This window comes from Chrysemys picta, chromosome 7 (genome assembly GCF_011386835.1).
Source record: "Chrysemys picta bellii isolate R12L10 chromosome 7, ASM1138683v2, whole genome shotgun sequence".
NCBI classification, from domain to species: Eukaryota; Metazoa; Chordata; order Testudines; family Emydidae; genus Chrysemys; species Chrysemys picta.
In genome coordinates this window covers 4,334,958-4,351,442 of record NC_088797.1, presented here as the reverse complement: position 1 = coordinate 4,351,442, position 16,485 = coordinate 4,334,958, and the positions used below count along the sequence as shown (strand labels likewise).

The 16,485-nt window shown below is 45.2% G+C and overlaps 1 protein-coding gene across 21 annotated transcripts in view; it reads left to right on the top strand.

The window, feature by feature from the left end:
- The window catches only part of CADPS (calcium dependent secretion activator), a 354,315-nt gene extending 337,830 nt beyond the window's left edge, over positions 1-16,485 (top strand). For all 21 annotated transcript variants that reach the window (XM_065550658.1, XM_065550667.1, XM_065550661.1 and 18 more), the window contains 2 exons: positions 13,442-13,546; positions 15,278-16,485. In XM_065550658.1, the coding sequence (XP_065406730.1) occupies positions 13,442-13,546; positions 15,278-15,457 (285 nt within the window). In that variant the 3' untranslated portion in view covers positions 15,458-16,485. The remainder of the gene's footprint in view (positions 1-13,441; positions 13,547-15,277) is intronic.

Genomic DNA, 16,485 nt, shown 5'->3' with positions numbered 1-16,485 from the left:
CTTTAAATGTAATTAAAACTGGACAGCCCTCCCAATAGTGCAAATTACACTTAAAATAATATTAAATATTTGTACTGGGTGAGGACAAAAGTGTTGGCTTGTGCAGTTGGTTGAAAACGCACACGCACACACACACACACACAGAGAAAAATTCGAGCTAATCAAAGTTAAAATAAAGTCTCTCTCCCTCTCTCTCTCCCAAGACTACTGTCTATAACATGTTGTTCCTTATAGAAAGTGGGATATGGTGGCATTTGCTTGATTAACTTGCTCGACAAAAGTGACAGCTGCTGCGGGTGCATGTAGATAAGCTGCACAGCGCAGTTCCGCCTTTGTACATCTGTCAGCCAAAAAGGAAGACTAAAGAGTGAAAAGAGACAAATTGGTCCCAAAAGGCAATCCATTCAACTTAGGAGGTTTGCTCTATTCAGGCACTCACTGTGAATCTCAAGTACTAGGTAGCTTATTCAATTTCATTCATTCTTTAGAATGAACCCACAAGTGTTTAATTTCTTATTCTGCCCTATAAAAGGGGGAGCTTTTTTTATTGGAAGCATTAATTGTAAGACTGGCTGATCAATGCTTACAACATTAACTCGTCATTCATTTTCTGTTTAACTATTTTGGGGATCTGTAATGTGGTAACTTCTCACTGACTTCTCGGATTGCTGTCTGAAAAATCCAAAAATATTCCGACATACAGCTCTGTGAACCGGGGCCTGTGCCGAGGAGAGCAAGGAGTGAAGGCTACAGGCCAGATCCTCAGCAGGTGTAAATCATCATAGGCCACTGATTTTATTATTTACATTGCCGTAGCACCTAGGAACCCCAGTCACTGTTACGCTAGGTGCTGTACAAACACATGGAGCTTCATCGATTTACACTGGCTGGAGGAGTGATCCCAACGTGTGCCTAGTTACACAGACAGGTGTCCTGGCTCAGAAAGGTAATATCCTCTGCAGAAGAGTTACTCAAAGATCAGCTTCCTAACAAAGGGGGGGGAGGCCTGCAAGCATGGCAGCCTGCAATAATGATAATAGCAAAATATGGTTTTCATTGAGAAACTGGAAGAAAAGTTTATAAACTAGTGGGAAGGACACTAATGTTTGGGTAGGTCTCAGCAGGGCAGAGACGTTTCTCTTTTTGTGGCAGAAGTTTCTCTGTTCCCATCTTCTAATTGACGCTGGCGGATTGCTGTTAAATTCATGAGTCTCGGGGGCAGCAGCTCTTCACATCCACACCAGTCTTTGCCACCATCCTACTCCGCAATTTAGCTGCAGTCTCAATCTCTCTGCTCTAGGCATTTCTATGTGCCCTCCACTGTGGTGCCTAGAAATTCATGGCCCTTCTCCCCCACCCCCTCAGCACTGTGCCTGCGGCTTACCCCTCAGGGATTCTAGGACGAAGTGTACTTAACCTTTTTGTGCTGGGGTGTCTATTAACCCTGTGACAGGCTGCACCCGGAGGAGAGTCAGGGCTGATACAGGCTAATGGCAGATGAAGCCCAGCTAGGGGAAGCGCTGGGAGAGTCAGAAAGAGAGGAAGTTGGTGTTTAGAGGAGGTGGCGGGAAGGAATTCTGCTGCCACTCCCTAGAGAAGAAGGGGAGTTGGCAAGAGACAAGGAGAAAAATAAGCCCTGGGATCGTGTCTTGGACTGCAGACTCTGGCAGGACCCCAAGGGAGGGAAGTCGCCACAGGGAGCAGAGGAAGCTCTGGTGGTGACCCAGGGGTAGGGCAGAAGATAAGGAAAAGTAGGAAGAAGCTCAGGGAAAGAGCAACAGGGTCTGGGATTGCTAGTTGTAGGGTCCCTCGGCTGGAAGCTGGGGAAGCGGGAGGGCCCGGGGTCCCCTACCGTCCCCTGGGAAAGTGGCACAGTCTGGGCAGTGGAGCGGAAGACTGCCTGAGACACTTTGTCCAGAAGAATTTTGTGTCCCCAGAAGAGGAAAGCTATAATGACCTGGCTGAAGGGCCCAACCATGAAGGGGGACAAATCAAGTCAGAGAGAGGGAGACAGCCCAGGGGGCGTGCAACCAAAGGAGGGCTCATCTGACTGGTCGAGGACTAATCCCCTGGTGCGCCACAAGGAGGCGCCCCAGCGGTGCGTAGTTACACTTCCACAGAAAATAATACAGTTCTTCCCATAATGCTGTAGCCTCTGCTTAGAGCAAAGGCCTTGGGGCTAGATCTGTTGGTCTGGCTAAGCTCTGTTCAGTGCAGGACGTGGGGAGGAGGAAGCCAGAGATGGCATTACACCACCTTTCCTCCACCCCTTCCGATCCAGTTTTGCACCCTGATGCAACTTAGAGCAGCCTCAGGACAGAGCAGGGCCAAAGATCTGACCCCAAAGGTTGCCATCAAACCCAGCTCTCTCGCATGGTAGTGCCTTTGGGCTGGCCCAGAACTGAACTTTTTTAAAATGAGCATGTGTAAAATATAATGTTCCTGATTTTCCACCCACTCATGCTTATCATCATCTACACCTGGGCAAAACCGGTGTAAGCCCCACCACTGGGAACGTTCTACATCCAATTTGCATAGGTGTCAATGACTATGCAAGGGCGAAGGTAATGGAGACCCACTCTGCTACTGAGGTGCACGCCTGGGGTTTTAAAGGTTACCTAAAGTAAATTTTGCTTTGGTGAAGTCACCCCACAGGGAGTCGCATGATTTTGCACGTGACACTTTTCTACAAAGATAAAGGTGTGAAAGATGCATCAGTCACGCCTTGGGCAGTTACCATTTGGATCGGTCACTTTTGCAAAGTTCTTACATTCTGTCGTTCCCAGCATACCCTGTCTGAGTTGTCATTCGTCTCCTGTTCATTTCGGAGAGCCAGTCCAGCTGTCTCGCGGTAGCACAATGTGCTACCATGCGCGACTCTGAGTGTGAGACTACAGCTGAGTCCTTCACATCTGGGTTGGTGGGTCTGAGAAGCAACATGGAGCCAGCATGCCCGGTCACAGTGGGCAAGGAAAAAGCCATGTCGTTCCTCAGCAAGCCTCACTTAGGGGACTGAGAGAGAACACTGAGAGACTCCACAAGAACCTGTACCTAGAGGAACTGTACAGGGCCTTGAGGTTGAGGTAATGAAGCAAGTTTGAGGGGAAATCCTTGAAGCTCAGGGGACCCCAGATGGCCAGAAGTGGCTTCACTCTTGTGCCCTTCTCAACGTCGACATTTCCAGTATTCTCTCGTACAATAAGCTGAATGCAGAGGATGAGCTGTGTCAGCTCACAGCATCAAATACTGTATCCTGCCTCTGACAATACCATGTGCCTGATGTTTCAGAAGATAGTGAGAATCTCCCATAATGCACCTGGCCAATAGTGTATATGGTGGTGGGGTGCAAAATCTTTCCTTACCCCTATAACGATCAATTGATGGCCTGAAGCATGAGGTTTTGCAGTCCCTATCTTAGTATTCTTCGCTAGAAATGTTCTTATATAATTGGTCTTAAAGGACCTGGTCTTCAGAATTTAGGTCTATGTGCATCTGAGTTGTGCGCACATTTGCACTCCAAGTTTGCATACTCCAGGTGCAAGGCTCCAATTCGTATGCTACATGGCTAGATAGGTGTGGCATGAAAGGACGACTTGTGGATTGTTGTAGACTCGTGTAGCCAAGTCATGTGCGTGCAAAGTAAGTTCTCAATTGTGTGCAGACTTGATTACTAAAAAACAGGTTTGGGAGTTCTCCAGGGCTGCCGACGTATGTTCCCTCCTAAGGGAAAAATGAAATGTAGCTTCCATGAACCGTTGTGACAGCCTTAAAGGTAGAATTTGACCATCTCTTCTCCCTCCATACACTCGCTGATATTGATCCTGATCCTTACATGGGGTCGGATGAAAATCAGCATAGCTCCGATGACTTGAGCAGAGGACCTGGCTCAGTGAGTGGAGAATGGACACGAGTGTATGGCCGATCAGAGAAAAGTACCAAACTGTTTGAGAAGGGGCTCCTGTTTCACAGCAAATTCACGTGTCGGGTTAGCAGTGACGTGAGCACGTTCCTCTTGTGTGCCCCGGTGCGCGGCCTCCTTATTTTGCGTTGCTTTGATGCTGGGTGCCGCGGAGGCAGCCTCCCGCCGCAGAATCCGTTACCTTCGGAACACCTTGAATTCAAAGGCTTGCTCGACAGCCTCCTTTCAACGTTTCAAAACAAGTTCATGGGCCAGACAAAAGGAAGGGGCAGCCTGTGCTCAGTGCTTTCCAGACACTGGTAGGTCACAGTTCTAAATAGATTTGAATTGCTTGGATTGGTTCTGGTTGGAAAGCAAGGACTGAAATCAGGGGTCATAGGTGAGAGTTACTATGGTAATTGAGTAGTATCACCAGTAGTTTTGCTCTCATGAGCATTAAAGCACATAATAAAGGACAAACAAGAGTGGTTAAAGCAAGCAGGTAGGATTACTATGTTCTTTTGTCAGAAGTATATAATGTCTTGTAGTCAGTTTTAAAGACTTCTCAACCCCCAAATCCCCCCCAGCAGTCACCTGCTGAGTAATTTTGTAGGCTTAATCTCCAGCCCTTAACTACAAGCTTTCTGCTAATTTGAGGCAAATGGGTAGTTTTGACACTAAATAGGGCAGTAAAGAATCCCTGACCTAGAAAAAGTCCATTCCGAGGCACTGAGAGCAGAAAATATTCTTTCAGCATCCTTGTAAGACGTGTTGAATGACACAAAATAGCTTTGACTAAACCCTGCTGCAGCCTCCGATTAATGGTTTGCAAAAACTTGCCGCACATCCCCGCTGCAACTTCCCCCATAAAACTTGTCACTTCAGATTGCCATCAGCCACCACAACAATCATCATTTCATGCCTATTGCTAATTGCAAGCACAGCTGAGGCTCAGCGGGGTGCTCTTGCACAGTCCCAGGCCTTTATACCAGCCTCAATCTGTTGTATGGCACTTGTTCACACAAAAAAAACTACCCGCAAAGGCAGAAAGAGGCAGAGTCACCGGTTTCTTGTAATCCCTCTGCTACCCTGCTGACAACCCAGCCCCATAAGCATTCCTGGTTTTGTCCTCCCCTTTACAAAAGCTGAGGTGACCTTAAGCTACTAGTATGTGAGCTTTTGAATGAAGAATACAACTCCTTCAGGTGCATTAGAAAGCAATGCTGCATCTGGCTTATGAGATTCTGTTTGCAGCACCCCTGGAGTGAACTGTGGCTTCCTGTAACATGTAAAATATGAGTGTGAACTCCAGGTTCATGGCAAGGAACAGGAGGTCATGCTTCCATTCAGACCTCCCTAAAGAAAACGGGAGTTTGCAGATGTTCTTGTGTATGTGTAATGACACCACCTCCCCAAAAGCACAGGAACCCAGCACGGTTTTTGATAAAACGTGCCACAGTCTGTGTGTTACTTGCAGATTTATTCATATCAATTTTTGCCATTTATATATTCAGAGACAAGCCTGCTATTTCAACAGCTCCCGAGCGCCGACGCCAAACTCTCCTCTTCCAGGCATTAAACCTATTGCTCAGGCTGGCTGGGAGGTTGTCACGGTAACGGTCAAAGCCTGCCAGAGGTCATGCTTCAGCACCCTCTACTGGGTCTGTTCAGGAGAGTCAGAATCTGCCTACTTCTGCCCCGGCAAGAGTGGCAGTCAGGTGTGCTGGGAAAGAAAGGGGACTGGAGAATGGGAGACTGACAGAGCAATTGGAATCCTTAGGCGGCTACCTGAAGATGCCAACTGCAGTGTCCAGTTACAGCCATTGGGGCCGTTCCTGAAATTCTTGCTGGGAAAAGAACTGAGTTTTTAATTCATGCCTGGCTGGGGGAAAACTGCCATTGGAATTGGCAAGGTCTGAGCAGAAACAAAGAAAGAAACTCCAGGATCTGATTCAGTGGGAGTTTTGCTTGACCAAGCAACTTATGAAAGAGAAGCGCCCTATTGGGGGATAGTTTGGACTGATTGGGCAAGGAAACACTTGGATCCCCAGTGTCAAAGTAGCGGATGGGTTGTTTTCGGCAAAGCCAAATATTATCAATATATTCCTAGTAGTGAGACACCAACAGTTCTAGGTTGCAATTAGGCAGCCTTACGTTAGGAAGTAAATGTTGCATAACTGATGGCTTAGCCTTGGTAAACAGATCGTTTTAATGCATTTTAGAAATAGGCATGGGTGTTAGGAGCATAATTGTTCTGTGCAGAAGTCATTTCAATACGCAAATAAAAGCATTGCTTGAACAGTGTTATCCAAGTTCTGCTGAGTTGTCTCCCACCTATGGGTTCTGTGAGCATAAACGCATAATAATAAACATAATCTGTTAGGATTGTGTATGAAATGCTCCGAGAAAAGATTGCTATAATTTTTGAAGGATTTTTATTAAGTACAACAACTGAACAGGCAGAAGAAACTATTTAGTTCATATCGCAACAGGACTTTGTCTCTTGTGTCTAAGATCCCATTTCTGTTTGGGAGAGTGAGATGACTTGTAAAAAATATATATATAGTTGTGTGGAAATGTTAACATCTTTGTGTTACCATGAAATCAGAAGTCTTCTTCCTTCTAATAACACATCGTCTCTAGTGATTGTTTCAGTATCCGTTTCATTCATAGCTTACTCTGTTTTTATGCATATGCAAAGCTTAGATGCAGCAATTGAAGAACGCTATATTAAATCTAAAAAAATAAATAGATGTGATTTTTTAAAATCGGGATAAATGTATTAACAGATATCCCTTGAATTGTACCTCATCTATAACTTACAGTATTGAAATTCTTGTGAACTTGATGGCTTAGCCTTGGGGAACAGATCATTTTATAATACATTGAAGAAATACACATGACATGTAGGTCTCATGTTTTAAAGATCTGCATGGTTGACGTTTTAGTAGCAAATGCTTTCCTACCCATAGGAGGAAAGGGGGACGCATTTGGATCCAGAGTCAGAATCCAGTTTGAACCTCCCTAGTGTCCTGGGTGTTTGAATGCATTGTCTTTAGTAGATAATTTAGCTTCATTTGTTTTATGTTTCCAAAGACTCACATGAAATGCTGATGGAAAGAAGGGGATCAAATGTAGGTTGGCAAACTCAACAGCAAAACTGCCAACCCTGTTAGAAGAGCATTGGAAGTCACTGGTATTTTGTGGTGATTATATTGCATGGACTGTAATGATAATTGCTTTGGGGAGTAAATAACTGATAGGTGTTTTTGTTTTTTAAAGATTGAATAAGCCGTGAATTCACCTTCAGCGTCCTTATGGTTCTGCGCCTTGCTGGGAATCTAGCAAGTTAATTTGGTCCTTCTGGAGGCCGCCATCTTGATTGGTCCAGCTCTTTGTTTCAGTTGATACTGTGGAAGTTCTGTCCTCTCAAGGCTGAGGTGGTTGTTTTTATTGAATAGTTAGACACACAAAGGCTTGCACACCACATTACAGACAGATATAAAGACTGTTCCCTGCCCCCAAGAGTCTCACCACTCATTTCTGTGTATGGAAAGAATGAGATACAGCGGTGGAAGATCATAAGATGTTCTTATTGCTGCATGCTCAGCTGCTCTCTGGGTGTTGTTTTTAATACTTTAGTAAAACTTGGGGATAGTCTCCAAACAGGGCAGAGATGGAAGTCTAACTCAAAGGAATGACCCTTTAAGGAGGCATTTAAAGGAGGGGAGTGATATTTTCTGGCGCACAGGCTCAGAGGTGGGTGGGGGCAGCCAGAGGTCATGGCTCACATGAACCAAGGGCATGAGCCATTTGAAGAAATGAAACCACCTTCTTCTTTCAGGTTTCTTTTCGGTTTTATATTTTGGGGCATAGGGTTGCGATGACTCTTGAGCAGATATTTCCTGTCTATCAGAGAAACGACAGTAGCAGAGATTCATTGGATGAGGCCCTCACCCCTCTCTGGCCACTGTATGCCTGACAAAAGGGCTGGAGTGGCATAAAGCAGATCTGGTTGTGGAGGGGGAGAATTACTCTGCTGCAAGCGCTGTGGAACGGCCATAAAGTTGCCTTCTGAGGACCTCCTTCCAAGCCCTGGCCTAGGACACATGCAGGGAATGGGGCAGGAAGCGTGTGCTGGTGTCTGGCAGCACAGCAGTCCATAATGCAGCCAGGGAGATCCCAGAGTTGTTTGAAGCAGCCCTTGGCGTAGCCCAGAATTACAAGGGCACAAAGGTGGCTTCGTGCTCCGTAGTCTCCATTCCCTCAGGCTGCGCGACCTGTGCTGCACTTCTTAGAGAATCAGAAGCTCACCCATCGATTTTAAGGCCTGGGGCATCATTGTGATTATCCAGTCTGATCTGCATAGCCCAGGCCAGAGGATTTCCCCTAGGGATTCCCCATCAAGCCCATAAATTCTGACTAAGCTACAGCATAGTGTCTGGAAAAAGACATCCAATCTGATGTAGACTCCAATTGACAAAGACTCCACCACACCTCTCGTTAAGTTGCTCCAATGGTTAATTACCCTCTCTATAAAAAATGTGTGTCTTATTTCCAGTCAGAATTGGTCTAGCTTCAGCTCCCAGTTGTTGGATCTTGGTAGCTCTTTGTCCGCTAGCTTAAAGCGCCCTCCAGTATCAGTAATCTCCTCTCCAGGTGGCGTACAGTATAGACACCAAGTGAAAAAATTACTCCCCCGTCTTTTCACTGGCCGATCTTCTGTTCCTTTATCCCCGCCCTCTGTGAACAAGAAGTTTGTAAAGCTAAGCGCAAAGGGTCTCTGTGTTCGGGAGCAGTTCTTTGTCAGGAGATGTCAGCCTTGGATTTCGGCTCTGTCCCATGGAAGTGTACAGCTCATGCCCATCAGTGGAGGGGATGGGAGCCTTGTGCGTGTAGAGCAGAGAGTGCTGCCCCCCGGACTTGTCTGCCGTACCGTAGACGCCCACGGACGCCCCTCTGTCTGGCTCTACAATGGAATTTGGGGAGGAAATGGAGCTGTGAACAGCTGCACCCTGCCTGTGAGGTCATTCCCAGCTGATCGCTGGGATAGTCGCTTACCCTACCAGCAGATAATGCTGCTTGAAGTAGGCTCACCTGGGAGAACCACTACTAAAACTTCTCCCCTGGGGAGGGCAGGAGCCATTAAGTCCTTCGCTCTGCCTGGGCCACTGCCCTTTCTCCAGGGTAGAGATGCCCACAGTCACCCCCGTGATTGCCGGGCTTTATCCACACCCACTCTACATGGTGAAAGGGAGGCTCTGGGAAACATGGGCCATGCTCCAGCCCTGGGGCCCCAGGCAGTGAAGCCGCTGTCCACTCCATCCTCAGCTTTGCACTTCGGTTTTCCCCCAGCCTTCCCCCTACCCTGGCTCACCTGCTTTCCCAGCCCCTCCGCTGGCTCATTTCCCCCTCCCCTTTCAGCTGGAAACCCCACTGAGACCACAGTCCCCTTCACATGGGGAGCCCAACCAGCAGACTACAGCTCCCTCTGTGTTTCAGTCCCCACCAAAAGGCAGGGACCTGCCTCTTATTTCCTGCTTCCCCTTCCCAGCAGGCCTTGCTCTCAGGCTAGGTCTACACTACCCGCCGGAATCGCCGGGCAGAAATCAATCTCTCGGGGATCGAATTATCGCGTCTCGTCGGGACGCGACAATCGATCCCCGAATCGACGCTCTTACTCCACCAGCGGAGGTGGGAATAAGCACCGTCGACGGGGAGCCGTGGAGGTCGATTTTGCCACCGTCCTCACAGCGGGGTAAGTCGGCTCCGATACGTCGAATTCAGCTACGCTATTCGCTTAGCTGAATTTGCGTATCTTAAATCGATCCTCCCCCGTAGTGAAGACCTGCCCTCAGTCTATAGTCAGTCACACGTTCTGCCGGGAAGCCTGGCACCTTGACCTGGAAACTTGGGTCCAATTCTTTTAATCAAGAAAATCCCTTTCTAAAGCAAAGGAGGTTGGACACCTGCTGACAGAGGGCCTTTGAAATCAGTCGAAAGACTCCCCAGAAGGGCTAGTCCCAGTGTTTTACCGTCCGTAGCTCTAACCAGCCATGCTGGGGCTCACCCATTTGTTCTCCCAGCGATAGTAAAGCAACAAATTAAAATGAACCCGGGGCCATAGGCAAGGCAGGTCCCTCGCACCACCTTTAGCCTGGTCTGCTGGGTCCCAACGGACTCCATGGGGTGAATCTGACGATGTGCCAATCGTGTGCTGCTTCTGGTGTACTTTGTGAGGCAGCCTGCACAGGGGAACATACAAGGAATGTGGGAAGGGCTACCAGCTATAGACAGCCCCTGGCAAGTCACCTTATTACTAATCTCTCACAGCTTCTAGGCACGAAATAAACCTGTGCAGGAAAACTCCAGTTCCTTCCATAGGAAACAGTCAATGCAAACATTGAACACACAGCAGGTTGGCTTGCTACCTGCTTTTTCAAACAGAAGAGGCTAAATGTCTCACTGAAAAGCAGCTAAATCTGTGGTCCAAGGAGATCCTGGAGTTGAGGCGTGCTAGACAGTAGAGGGAGTGTGTACGGGTAGAGAGTGAAAGTGGGGAGAGGTTCCTCTCTTAGCTACTTCAGTGAGATCATAGGACCCCTCAAACTAGCTAAAGAGGGTAAATTTGGGGCTACCAGAAGCCTTTCATTTACTCAGCCAAATGAATGTTCTATTCAGGGTTCCCAACACGCAGAGGTTAATGTTTCCCAGCTCACTAGACAGTAATTAAGTGCAGTAGAATGAACATAGAACACCGGGATTTGAACTACCTGGTTCTCTCTGGGTTTAATTAGCTGGATGAGGCTGTCACTTTGTGAGCGTGCTGCTGAACCGTGTCTCTGAGCCTAGCCAGGAAAGAAGAGGTTTTAATTATAAAAAGTTAAAAACAAAAAACAGGCCCTTTGCATTCTTTCAAGTACATCTTCACTAAATTCTGCGCAGCCCTCATTGTGGATTGCTGCTAATTGGCATGTTAATTACGGGTCAGCCTGACAGCAGTCTTAAAACACACCTCTGCTGTGATGCCTACAAAACACTTAACCCTGGTTAGGCTGAAGGGTTACAGGGAACAAAACAGATCGAATGGGTTAAACCAGGGGATGCAAGTTAAGTTGGGATGCAGAAACCAAATTATAAATGTGGAAAAGATGGCCTGCGCCCAAAGGCCCCAGGGAGAATGGAAACATCCTACAGCGGCAGAGCTGGAGCAAGGTTACAATTGACTTTGGACAGAAAACCTCCCCTCAAGTCGGGGAAAGGAGTGGACGCCATGCCAGGGTATAATGAATAGGGAGTGGTCTGACTACAGGACCTCTTGAGCACTTTCTCAGCTACCTCAGAGATCCTATTGCCGATTTGGCAGCCGGGGACGTTCTGTGGCTCCCTGGGTTAGGAAATCAATGACTGGTCTGTACTGATCCTGCGAGGCAGGAGAGGACACCCAGATGCCATGGTGAGGGGTGCCCAGGAAAGAACCTCAATAAGTAGGTGAGAAGGAGCTAGATGAGGGAACTCGCCCCCTCAACACAGGGGAATGTAGTGCAAGAGACCCATTTAAAGGCGTATTCGGGGGCAGCTGTGGTCAAGGAAGCCTTTGAACGCACAATATCTCCAGCAGCCATCTTCATCAGGCACCAATAGCTGGGGGGGAGGGGGGGGGAGCATGTGCATATATCCCTGAGAGAAACTAGTTGAGGGGGTTTGACTTCCCGCTGTCCCCTGTTTTTTCCATGAGGAGACATCCCCCTGCAGAGGGAAAATTCATAGGACAGGCCATAGGTTTCCATTGCCCTAGGCATAAGGGGGAAGGGAGTCCCATGACTGGTAGCAAAGTCTGGGGTGGACAGCCAGAATGAGGTACCTGGTTAGACTCCACACTTCTTGCCTCTAGCACGCCCTGTGGTTATGACGTGTCTCAGTTGCCTGCTGTCTGGCTGAGGTACAGATCTGCAAAACCCAACCCCAGACAGATCATTCATACTAAAGAAGGAATTTTGTTAGTGCTGAAATGTGCAAGTTATACTAACATGGGCGTGGCCCTGCTCTTTTTTACACTAGTTTTACACCAGAGTAACTGCAATGAAATCAACAGAGGATCACTAGCGTGAAGCTGGTGGGACAGAGGCGGGAATCAGCTCCCTGGTCCCTGGTCAATGTTCATTTTTTTCCCTTTGCAATTAACCTTTTGGGGGCAGGTTTGTTTTTGTGAGTGTCTGATGAACTGATGATCTCCAAAGAGGGCTAAAAAAGACAGTTTCACTAATGGGGCCATAATCTAAGAACTAAACTACCTCGTTCTGCTTTACAAGAGAAATAAAAATGTCAGCCCAAGTTTGAAGTAACATTGACAAAAGATGTGACTGTCTAACAGACGCACTGTCTTAGAGAGGGTCGGAGTGGGGAGGGGAAGAGTATGAAAAGCATTTTTAACTAGCACTTGTTTAAATTTCCACTGGGCTCTGGTGCATGGATTGGCACATGTGAAAAGTAATAGTGTAGGAGTGATGTGTGCACATACTGAGTGTGAGAAAGAGAAGTTGGGTGTGCATATATCTCTGCACAAGTAATTTTTTAATTCCGTTTCAGTTGTTCTTTGGATAATACCAAGTGGGATGAAAACTGGTGACATTTTAAGATTTGATTTTTCCCCCTTTTTATCCAGCCGTTTGGAAGTGTTGCTCATATGTCTCTGAGATGGATGAATATAGGAGCAGTCCTCTAACCCCATAGCCCACCAGAGCCTTCCTGCTCTGCAGGGGTGGCAGTCTGCCGTGACACAGCTGTGAGCATTTTTCACAGAGGAGAAGCAAAAGTTCAGCCCCTTGAGGGGAGCTATAGTTTCAACATCTTGAAATTAGCTCTTTTTGCTATCTGCTTTTACAACTGTTGGGGTTGAGACTGGAGCAGATAGTGCAGCCAATGCTGTATGCTCTTATGACAGTGTATCCTAGCCCTGCAGTTACTGTGTACTAGTATGATCAGGTTGTATTAGAATCCCCTAGTCCATGCAGTCTGCTCCTCTTAGGGAATCAGAGGCCTCCTACGGCTGATGGGGTTTGAAATTTCAAAGCAGGTAAGTGGCAAAGAAATCTCTGGGTTTGATGTGGTTAGTGGCAGAGTCATGGTGGAGCAGCTGTAAGAAAAGCATTGGGATAAAACACATCCTTGCTGGCAAATCCAATCATTGGCAAAGGTGATACTGCCCACCCTACTGTGGAAAAGCCAGCCGTGCTGTTGCTCTCTGTTTGTTACCATCCATAGATGTTCCTTGTTGAGAAGGCTGTAGATGGATGCGTTGTGCTAAAAGTCTGTAGTCCTGGGGTGCATGGGGTGGGAGGGGGAGAATCTGATTATGAAAAAGAAATGCTCATTCATTGAAATTCTGCTTTTAAAAAAATTCCCTAGTAATCCTGTCATAGTCATTTCACAGGTTGGCAAATAGAAAAGGTCAGTCCTGATTGTATCTGCCTGTTCGCAGATCGTGTTTATTCATGATCCTCATGGGATGTGTTTGCTGGAGAACTTTTGTCTCTCTTGCAGCAATGGTACACCAGCTCAATGAATGTCATTTGCACCTGGTTGACAGACCGCATGGACCTGCAGCTTCACATTTACCAACTGAAAACTCTTATTAGGATGGTAAAGGTAATAATTTTTATGTGACTTTGCATTGGAAGCACTGTGTGTGGTAGGTTTTCTTAGAGGAAATGTATTCTGTAGCCAAACAAGTAAATCATTAATTAGAACAGTTTATATTAGATGCATATGGGGATACTGCAAGTACAAAAATTGATCAAAGGGAATTTGAGGCAGATATAGATTAGAAAAATACTTCCCACAATTATTAAGTAGTTATTTACACTGCAAGGGGGAAAATATATTATTGACATTTAACCCTAATTGTACAATAAACATTCCAAAAATTGACTTTTTTATGTGCAAACATGTTGATCACACCAATTAATCCATTTTAACTTGGGGTTTAATTTAAAAAAATCCCAAGACTTGGTTGAAGGGAAATATTTACTCCCAAAAATATTTAAATATGTCTTGTGCTTATTGTCAGAATGCAAATCATGATTGTTCTCGTAGTTAATTGAAGTAGTTTCTTTTACAATGGGTGTATACAATCAACTCTAAGGGATCACAAAGGTGAGATAACATACCCTGAAAGTAGCATTTTTTTTCTGTGCATGTGTGTGTGTCTTGGACTAATGATAATTATTTCAGTGTGAAATCACAGTGGTTTACGTGAAATAAGATCACAGAAGGGGGTAAATACGTTTTTTGATCATTTTAGGTTCTATTTGATGCTTTTTGGCCTAGTGTTTTAAAATGTTTGTATTTTCCTGTACACCAAGAACAAATCAAAGCATAACAAAATTACAACTGAAATGTCCTAAATGTACTTTTCATAAATTGGAACAATAGGCACCAGCAAATAATCTCTATTTGTTAATTAGCTGAGGAATTATTTTTCTGGGTTTATGTTCTTTTAAAGCTAATATTGCTTTCGGTAGCTGCTAGACCCAATTTGAGAATGTAACTACTTAATCCAGTTACTGTTTTATAGTGTGTTATTAAATTAATGGTATTACTGCTGGAGTCTTATCTCACAGAAATCAATCAAGAAGGTTCTAAACCTAAATTCAGATACAAAGAGGTTAATTTTAACGCTTAACTACCCAGGAAACTTTTATAACGTACCAATAGCTGCAGACTGTGGAAGGAGGGGAAGATATAAACAGATACACTTATGCACCGTGTGTTTGTTTTTGACATATATAGTCAGTGTCTCTAATGTGCAGGACTGGACTTGTCAACAAGATTTGAATTTTGTAGATAGGAGTATTTAAAATATTTTCATTTCACTGGAATAGAGCGTTTTGGTGCCGTGTAAGCATGTCTCTATGTGATATGGAGTTTTTATTTTATGAGGGGAAATAACTACGGTATGTATTGCAGCAATACATTGCCAAGGGGAACTGGATACATCCCAATATACTTTGCAGCTTGTGCATCATTAACACAGTGGGCGCCCGATCCTGAAGTCCTTACTCAGGCAAAACTCCCGTTGAAGTGGCCAAAAGTGGCCAGAGTGTCATTTACACAAAGGCCATTTTCTATTTCTCTGGCGATATAAAGCGGGCACAAGTTACAGTTACACCCATCACTGCATTGCCACTGCCATGTAAAATGCCCTTCGTGTCCGTGATGTCCGTGGAGTACGTCCGTGGACGTTCATGGCCTGGTGATGCAGGACCAGGCCCACTCTTTGATGACTCTTGAAATGAAGCATGAGTAATCTGTGTTGGGGAATTAAACTTGACTTTGTGCTGTTTGTCTCTCCCTCCCAACACGTCACTTCCATCCTAGAAAACCTATAGAGATTTCCGATTGCAAGGAGTGCTGGACTCCACCCTAAACAGCAAAACCTATGACACCGTGCGAAACCGTCTGACTGTAGAAGAAGCCACAGCGTCAGTTAGTGAAGGCGGAGGTCTTCAGGGAATCACAATGAAGGACAGTGATGAAGAAGATGAAGAGGATGATTAGATAATTCTGGTCTAGAGGCCCACGTGGTGGTGGCTTCTTCGCCAGTGCATGTACCTAGTCTATTGTTCAGTTAGCCACATTAGGAATTTTTCTGTCAGCTCTAAATACCCATGAGAAGTTTACCAATACAATTGCCATTTAGCTGTGTGGTAATAAGATTAGCACCTCTGTTTGATTCATTGGTTTCCTAATTTCATATCTCTATGTTCATAAGCAATATGGAGCACCATTGTTTAATACTGTTAATGGAAAACTACATAGAATACATGCTAGGTGTGTCCCTGTTATAATTAAAGTTTAAACAATGCTTCATTAATGTACTGTATATACATTGATGGTAAATTGTTGTGAAGATGAGTGAATCAAGTACTTTCATTTCTTTGTTTCTCTTCTGTGGATGCCAACTGCTTAAAATTAATAAAAACAGCTTTGTTTTTAAAAGAAAAGTGAGGCTGTTACAAATGAGTTTTTTGTTCTCTGTTCTTTTTTTTTTTAAATCCAGCTGTTTGAATCATTCTGCATCCCAGTTAATAAACCATGCGCTTCTCCTTAAAGATACAGTTAACTCCATAGAGGGTATGTACCAATGGATTAGTAATTCTGATTGCCACAACAGTAAATCCTAGAATAATGGCTACATTCATGCCATGGTACAGTCCAAAGCAGTTGTTTTATGTCAACATTTGCCCCTCTAAATGTTACACCTTGTTTGTTTCAAGTATCTGTGTATGTAAAAAGGCGACTTTACTTACAATCTTAGATTATAAAGAAGTGTTTATAATAATATAGGAACATTTATTCCAGTAGACTGTTACCATAACTTAAATTCCTTTGTTTCACAATGTTTTTTTTATATATGTCATGTACATTGCATTTTGACCAGTAACTGCATGTCCCCGATTTCCCCCTCCAGAAGCTGTGTAAAATAGTGGATCCATTTTGCTTTGGCCTTTTACAAGCCGACAGTTGTAAAAGTGTGGGAACTGTGGCTTTTCAATAAATGACTATTCAGATGTCCTGAGAATAAA